Here is an 8391-nt window from a genome sequence, read left to right as displayed (position 1 = left end):
AAGATGTTTTAAGCTACGCAAAGACAAGACTAAATAACAAGCTAAGGTTATAAGGTCAACAGTTGTAAAGCAATAAATATGTCAAAATGCATTATGCTTAAAAAAAATGCTTTAAAACACTTCTTAAACCCCCATGCATTTAACCTCAGGCACTACAGGGGGACTACATTTCCCAGCGACCCGTGCGCAACGGCTTCCGGACAGGATCGAGTCCTTTGGTATCTCTTCGCCGGGAGTCTTCAAACATAGAGGGAGGAAACGGCTAGAGAGGCTAATCACAGCGCTCACCGGCACTTCCGGTCTGTCTCGGCCCCGGCGCCCCACCCTTCACATCCACTTGCAAAACATGCGCGGGGGGGGGGCGACCATAGAAAAAGCTCCGGGCCCAGAGCGGCACCGCCCTGAGTCCGGAAAGAGGAACCAGCGGTGTTCCAATCCCCCCGAAGCCGGAAGTGCAAGTGGCGTTCCGTTCCAGCCCGACTCTATAGCCTCTCCTCGAGGTCCCCGTGAGCCTTTGCGCTCTCTGCGGCTCTCTCCCTCTCTCGGTGCCTTGACCAAAGTTCTCCCGGCAGGCTTTGCGGCCACTCAGGCCAAGCGATGGCTGCTGCGGCGGCGACGTCTGGGCTGGCCGCGCCTTCGGGGCCGGGGAGCCCGGTGGGCCCCGCGGCCAGAGACCTCTTCGCGGAAGGGCTCCTCGAGTTCTTGCGGCCGGCTGTGCGGCAGCTGGACAGCCACGTCCACGCAGTCAGGTGGGCAGCGCAGGCGGGAGTCCGTCAGGTGCAGCTGGGGACGCGCCTGGGTGTTGCCCCGTCAGTAGTTGGCAGGAGCTTCCTTTGCCTCCCCCAGTGGACCTTCACCCAACCCTCCCTCTCTCTTCCCCGGCCACACTGCTGGCTGGGGGTCCTGTGTGCCCTGCCGTTCGCAGCTGCTTGGGCAGGCAGGAGTCCACCTGGTGGAGCATCGCACAGCTTCACTGGGAGACTGGGAGCTTTTTGCACCTCTCACTATTAAGTTAAGACGCTGAACTGCAGGCTGTGGAAGGTCAGTGTTTCAGCAGTTCGAGACCCGGGTGCCGCATGACGGAGTGAGCTCCCGTCTCTAGTTCCAGCTCCTGCCAACCTAGCAGTTCGAGAGCAAGAAATTGCAAGTAGATAAATAGGTACCACTTCGGTGGGAAGGCAACAGCGTTCCGTGCGCCTCGGTGTTGAGTCATGCCGGCCACATGACCACGGAAACGTCTTCGGACAGCGCTGGCTCTTCGGCTTTGAAACGGAGATGAGCACCGCAACCCTAGAGTCGGACTCAACTGGCTTTCGAGCAAGGGAACCTTTACCTTTTGAATCCCACCCTTTCTCCAAGAAGGGCAGAGTGGCATGGACGGCTCTCCCGTCTCTGTTTTGCCCTCACGACACCCCCTTGAGGTAGACAGGGCTGAGAGGAAGCAGCGAGCTCAAGATCGCCCTGGGAGCTTCAGGGCGGTGTAGGGATCGGAACCAATTCCCCCCAGATTTTAGTCTGGCGCTGCGGTCCCTGCGTCAAGCTGGGGCTCGAATTTGACTTTAGGATCTAACCAGGTCTAAACCCTGCCTTCCCCCCCCCCCCCCCCCCCTGGTAAGCCCCTGCTGTTTCCTGGCAATAAAGCTTTTTTACAGTTCCACATTATCCATACGACCTCTGACACCTGCAGGTGGAGGAGAAACGCACCGGGAGATTGGGGAGTGGGGCAGAACAACAGACTTTAGAACAGAAATTCTCCCTGTCCTTCCCGTTTTAGATCCACAAGTCTTGTGCAACACTTGCTACTTTATATGTTAAGAACATAACAACATAAAAGAGAGCCAGTTTGGTGTCGTGGTTAAGTGCGCGGACTCTAATCTGGGAGAACCGAGTTTGATTCCCCACTCCTCCACTTGCACCTGCCGGATGACCCTGGGCAAGCCATAGTTCTGTCAGAGCTGTGCTCTCAAGAGCAGTTTCTGTCAGAGCTCTCTCAGCCCCGCCTACCTCACAGGGCATCTGTTGTGGGGAGGGGAAGGGAAGGGGGTTTGTAAGCCGCTCTGAGACTCGGAGTGAAGGGCGGGGTATAAATCCAATCTCCTCTTCCTCTTCTTCATGTTGCATCAGGCCAATGGCCCATCCAGTCCAACATTCTGTGTCACACAGTGGCCAAAAATACCAGGGGCCATCAGGAGGTCTGAGAATGCTTCAAGGTTTGAGCCACAGCAAATAAAATTTGTATCAAGAGAAATACACTTATTCTACAGTGGACAGAATAACACAATTCAAAATTTATGAGTGTTGTGGCAGCCAAAGGCCAGCAAATATTTTTTTGTGTGGGCTGTTAGAGCCAGTGTGGTGGTGTGGTTAAGAGTGCGGGACTCGTGATCCGGGAGACACAAGTTCAAAATCTCCACTTGTGCCATGGACGCTTGCTGGGTGAACTTGGGCCAGTCACACTCTCAGCCTCACCTACCTCACAGGGTTGTTGTGAGGATAAAATGGAGAACTATATAAGCCACTTTGGGTCCCCGTTGGCGAGAAAGGTGGGGTACAGATGAATTTTTTTAATTGTATGAGGCTGTCTTATGTATATCTTCTCTTTCTCTCTCCTTCCCCCCCCCCCGCCTCCCTCTCTGGCAGGGAGAGTCAAGTGGAGCTACGAGAACATATCGATAGTCTGGCCACAGGTAAGGTCAGTTTGGTGTCAGTGGTTAAGAACGCAGACTCTAATCTGGAAAACCGCGTTTGATTCCCACTCCTCCACGTGCAGCTGCTGGCATGACCTTGGGTCAGTCACAAGTTCTCTCAGAGCTGTCCTTGAAAGAGCAGTCCTCGAAAGAACTCTCTCAGCCGCACCGACCTCACAGGGTGTCTGTTGTGGGGAGGGGAAGGGAAGGGAGTTTGTAAGTCGCTCTGAGAAAGGCGGGGTATAAATCCAATCTCCTCCTCTTCTTCCTCTTTCTCTTCTTCTAAGTAGTAGTATCATCTTCCTTACTGTAGTATTATTGCAGGAACTCCCCTGGGGATTAAATTTTGCATTGCCCTCCCAGGCAGAATAGGGGCTGTGGCTCAGTGGGAGAGCCTCTGCTTGGCATGCAGAAGGTCCCAGGTTCAATCCCCGGCATCTCCAGGTAAAAGGGCCAGGCAGCAGGTGATGGGAAAGACCTCCGCCTGAGACCCTGGAGAGCCACTGCCAGTTTGATTAGAGGCTGTGGCTTAGTGGCAGAGCCTCTGCTTGGCATGCAGAAGGTCCCAGGTTCAATCCCCAGCATCTCCAGTTAAAAGGATCAAGCAGCAAATGTTGAGATGGAGCTTTAACTAAGACCCTCAAGAGCTTCTGTTAGTTGGGGCTATGACTCAGTGGGAGAGCCTCTGCTTGGCATGCAGAAGGCCCCAGGTTCAATCCCCGGCATCTCCAGGTAAAAGGGCCAGGCAGCAGGTGATGGGAAAGACCTCCGCCTGAGACCCTGGAGAGCCACTGCCAGTTTGATTAGAGGCTGTGGCTCAGTGGCAGAGCCTCTGCTTGGCATGCAGAAGGTCCCAGGTTCAATCCCCGGCATCCCCAGTTAAAAGGATCAAGCAGCAAATGTTGAGATGGAGCTTTAACTAAGACCCTCAAGAGCTTCTGTTAGTTGGGGCTGTGACTCAGTGGGAGAGCCTCTGCTTGGCATGCAGAAGGTCCCAGGTTCAATCCCCGGCATCTCCAGGTAAACGGGCCAGGCAGCAGGTGATGGGAAAGACCTCCACCTGAGACCCTGGAGAGCTGCTGCCGGTCTGAGTAGATAAGACTGACCTCGATGGGCTGATTGTCTGATTCAATATAAGGCAGCTTCATGTGTGTTTTCTCTTTTGGGCAAATGGAGTCGGGGGTGAGACTGCCAAGGAAACAGCCACTTCCTTGTCTGCTTCTGCCGAGGAGGATCATTGTCATCACAGAAATAATAATTGAACCACTCCAACTTGGAACAGGGATTCTCTCTCACACACACAGCACTGAATCTTACAGCTGCTGAATTTATTTCTCGCCTTAAGAAAGGTAGCATAGGAGTGACACAGAGAGTGATTAAAATTTGGAATTCGCTGCCCAAGAGTTTAGCAAGGGACACAGGAATAAACAGCTTTAAAAGGGGACTAGATAGACTTGAGTCTATCAATGGCTACTAGCCATGATAACTGAGGGGAACCTCCACATTCAGAGGCACTGAGCCTCTGAATCCCAGAGCCAGGAGGCAACATCAGGGGAAGGCCTCAGCCTCTCTGCACTGTTGTTGGCCCTTCCAGAGGAACTGGTTGGCTACTGTGTGAGACAGGAGGCTGGACCAGATGGACCGCTGGTCTGATCCAGCAGGGCTCCTCTTACGTTCTTATGAGGGGAAGGCCTCGGCCTCTCTGCCCTGTTGTTGGAGGCCGCCGTGTGAGAGAGGATGCTGGACTGGATGGGCCCTCACTGGTCTGATCCAGCAGGGCTCTTCTGATGTTCTTCTGAGGGGAAGGCCTCGGCCTCTCTGCCCTGCTGTTGGAGGCCGCCGTGTGAGAGAGGATGCTGGACTGGATGGGCCCTCACTGGTCTGATCCAGCAGGGCTCTTCTGATGTTCTTCTGAGGGGAAGGCCTCGGCCTCTCTGCCCTGCTGTTGGAGGCCGCCGTGTGAGAGAGGATGCTGGACTGGATGGGCCCTCACTGGTCTGATCCAGCAGGGCTCTTCTGATGTTCTTCTGAGGGGAAGGCCTCGGCCTCTCTGCCCTGCTGTTGGAGGCCGCCGTGTGAGAGAGGATGCTGGACTGGATGGGCCCTCACTGGTCTGATCCAGCAGGGCTCTTCTGATGTTCTTCTGAGGGGAAGGCCTCGGCCTCTCTGCCCTGCTGTTGGAGGCCGCCGTGTGAGAGAGGATGCTGGACTGGATGGGCCCTCACTGGTCTGATCCAGCAGGGCTCTTCTGATGTTCTTCTGAGGGGAAGGCCTCGGCCTCTCTGCCCTGTTCTTGGCCCTCCAGAGGAACTGGCTGAGGCCACTGTGTGAGGCAGGATGCTGGACTAGATGGACCACTGGCCTGATACTTACATTCTTAAGCATAACCCCCCCTCCCCATACCTGTTGTAGTCTCACAGACTTCTTTGAGCACACAAGTAGCCAACTGTCAGTATACGCAGCTGGATCAACACTAATTTGCAGGGCTGCTTTTGAGCATTAAAGGGTAGTAGCTAAATCCCCATTCCGTTCCTCTGTTGCTGGCTCTCTGGGGCTATATACTGAGTGGGCAGGCCGGGGCAGGCATCAAAATTGTCTGGTCCTAAGCCCCAGGAGCACGTGGACCCAACTGTTTTGTTCTCTGCTCCCTGCTCAGAGCTCTGCCGGATCAACGAGGACCAAAAAGTAGCCCTCGACCTGGACCCTTACGTCAAGAAACTGCTCAACGCCCGCCGCAGAGTTGTCCTGGTTAACAATATCTTGCAGAACACACAGGTGAGAAACAGGTGGACCCGTCGTGGTGGGCAGACGATGGCCCAGGGGCCGCGCCCAGCTTTCCAGCCGCTTTAACTCTTCGTCGGGAGTGTCAGCCACTAAGCCGCCGTCTGCAAAACTCAAAATGTCTTGAGGGCCAGTTCGGGGGGCTCTGCCTCTTCCTGTTTCCAGTGCCAACTTAACAGCCCACAAAAACAAGGGGAGATGTATACCCCACCCTTCACTACCCGAAGGTGTCTCAGAGTGGCTGACAATCTCCTTTCCCTTCCCCTCCCCACAACAGACACCCTGTGAGGTGGGTGGGCCTGAGAGACCTCTTCCGAGGACTGCTGTTGAGAAAACAGCTCGGAGAGAACTTGTGACTGACCCAAGGTCAGCAGCCGCATGTGGAGGCGTGGGGAATCAAACCCGGTTCTCCCAGATTAGAATTCACGCTCCTAACCACTACACCAAAGTGGATGCAGATGTGGCCTTCCAGCTGGCCCCACTGGTGGAGCTCCTGATGGCACCTGGTATTTTTGGCCACTGTGTGACACAGAGTGTTGGACTGGATGGGCCTTTGGCCTGATCCAACATTGGCGTCTCTTATGTCCTTATACCGTCCCCTACACTGGCTGGTTACTCCTATGCTACCTTTCTTGATGCCAGAAATAAATTGGGGGTATGGCGCTGAGACCACCCTGGATGGCCCAGGCAAGTCCCATCTTGGAAACTCAGCAGGGCCAGCCTCGGATAGTCCTTGGATGGGAGACGGCAAAGGAAGTCCAGGGTCGCTATGCAGAGGCAGGCAAGGGCAAACCACCTGTGTCAAGCTCAGGGCTCAGGCCTAGCTTTCGTTTCCTTAAGTTCTGCTTTCCTTTCCCTTCGCTTGTGATGTGAAATTCCTGGGGGGAGGTGTTGTTGGAGTGCATGGGAGTAATTCTTCAAGTTGTGCCCCAAGAGTTGGTTTTCCTGTGATCAACCTTGGAGACTCTCTGTGCCTAAACTAGGGTAGACAGGACAGCATAGATCTGTCGGTGTTGCCATAGGAACGCTGGGGATTAGGTGTGGCGTATGAGAGTGTGGAATTTTATGCTTTTACCTATAACCTGTATGCTCCCGCGGTTTTCTTCAGTCCTAACAAAAGTTCTCGTCCCTACAGCAAGCATATCTTCAATAAAGCATTTCAGTGCCAATACCGTTTCCCCGAAAATAAGACCTACCCCAAAAATAAGCCGTAGCAGGATTTCTATGCATTTGTGGTATAAGCCCTAGTGTGTCTTCTTGAGAAAAAATAAATATAAGACAGTGTCTTATTTTTGGGGAAACACGGTAGTATGTGTGGAAGAGTGTTTTAGCTGGGTTTGCTATAGGTCAGCTGCAACCGGTCCACACTTTACACACACTCAAGAGTTGAGATATAACCCGACTTTTAGTGGCGTGACTGAGTGTGAGCCATTTGTGAAATAAACTTTCCCCCATCTTCGCAGGAACGTCTGAGGAGACTCAACCACAGCGTGGCCAAGGAGACCGCCCGCAGGAAGGCTATGCTCGAGGCGAGCGGAAGTTACCCGCAGGGCTCCCCCAGCAAGTGAGGACCAAATGAGGGCGCTGCTTCTGCCATAGAGTCTGCTGTTTTGGGGACCGCAGCTTTCTTGCTCACAGGTGCTAGCCGGCTTGGGAGCGGACTGGAGGGGATCACACTGGAGCTGGGTGGAAACGTGGAGAGCACCAAACCCGGAGGCCGCACACAGCAACACAAGGATTCTCTCCCAGAGCCCCTTTCCTCTTGCATGTAAAGAGGCAGCATTGGTTGCGCTTTCCCACAAGCCGCACAGCAATGTGGAGCTAGTGCAGTTATGGCTCTGGAGAGTGTGAGGAACGCTTGATGCTGGCGCAATAAAAGATTACTACTAACCCCTGCAAGACCCAACTCTCTTTTCTACGTAGCTGACAGCGGGGCTTTCCACTTCCCTGCCACGAGAGGTTCAGCCACTGGTTTCATTCTGTGAGCGGCCCTCTGCCAAAAGTATAGCAAAGTCTGGTCCCCGTCTGCGGATAGCTAAATCCGTGGACTGAGGCCACACTGATGCTAAAAGGGTTCTTCTGTAAACTTCAGGGACACCCCCCAACTTTGCAGATTGGGTGTGTGTGTGTAAATAATTCCCAATATAAGAAGCATTTGTCTGTGCGCTGTTCCCAGACACAACTGCTAGGCTTGAGGATGAGGGGGAGAAATAGGATTCCCCCCCCCCACTGAATTCCACAGGCCTGTTCTCCTCTCCCCCCCCCCCTCCCCCCGTTGCACTGCTAATGGGAGAAAGGCTAGTAGGTAGAGAGCAAAGCTAGAAAATGCAGCAGGGTCGATTTTAGTCTAGAAGGGGAGGAAACTACAGTGACCAGTTTTTTAATTTATTTGTTCGTTTTCTCCTTTAATCAGTATTAAGGTGTGTGTATGCACGGACACACCCCTTTGCTTAGTGATTTCCTCATGGTTCCCTTCTTTGCTAGGGACTATGGATGTGGTGTTCTGTGTTCTCTCCATAGAAAGCTGGAGTGAGCAGACCCATCGGTGGCACTTCGTCCTGGTACTTCAACTATAGTCCCAGAGCAGAATATGCTAAGCTGCTTGGTCAAGGGTCGAGCCACAGCAAATAAAATTCGTATCAAGAGAAATACACTTATTCTACAGTGGACAGAATAACACAATTCCACTGTCCACAAGGCTGGGGAGGGGGGGAAAGTTAAGCGTTACCTTGTGCGGCGTGACAGCCCAAAGGTATGATTGTGTGCATGTCAAGTGTGTGTACATCGAGGTGCTTCCAACTTACAGAACCCTATGAATTAACAACATGTCAGAGTTGGAAGGGACCTCCAGGGTCATCTAGTCCAACCCCCGCACAAGGCAGGAAATTCACAAATCCTGCCCCTGCAGACACCCCCCCCCCCC

At 53.5% G+C, this 8391-nt stretch overlaps 1 protein-coding gene across 1 annotated transcript; it reads left to right on the top strand.

The window, feature by feature from the left end:
- Nucleotides 1-455: 455 nt before the first annotated feature.
- On the top strand, nt 456-7727 carry SNAPIN (SNAP-associated protein). Its single transcript, XM_015411733.1, has 4 exons — nt 456-749; nt 2641-2687; nt 5344-5462; nt 6932-7727. Exons 1-4 carry the CDS (start codon nt 598-600, stop codon nt 7034-7036), a joined length of 423 nt encoding a protein of 140 aa, XP_015267219.1. The 5' UTR covers nt 456-597; the 3' UTR covers nt 7037-7727.
- The last annotated feature ends 664 nt before the right edge of the window (nt 7728-8391 follow it).

Source organism: Gekko japonicus, unplaced genomic scaffold, assembly GCF_001447785.1.
Source record: "Gekko japonicus isolate JY-2015 unplaced genomic scaffold, Gekko_japonicus_V1.1 scaffold175, whole genome shotgun sequence".
NCBI classification, from domain to species: domain Eukaryota; kingdom Metazoa; phylum Chordata; class Lepidosauria; order Squamata; family Gekkonidae; genus Gekko; species Gekko japonicus.
This window is presented reverse-complemented; position numbering and strand designations above follow the sequence as displayed.

Bases quoted from the DNA above. Each gene is read 5' to 3' on its own strand.
- SNAPIN (XM_015411733.1), top strand. From the start codon at position 598: ATGGCTGCTGCGGCGGCGACGTCTGGGCTGGCCGCGCCTTCGGGGCCG. The intron at 2,688-5,343 runs GTAAGGTCAGTT...CTCCCTGCTCAG, and splicing joins TATCGATAGTCTGGCCACAG to AGCTCTGCCGGATCAACGAG. The intron at 5,463-6,931 runs GTGAGAAACAGG...CCATCTTCGCAG, and splicing joins ATATCTTGCAGAACACACAG to GAACGTCTGAGGAGACTCAA.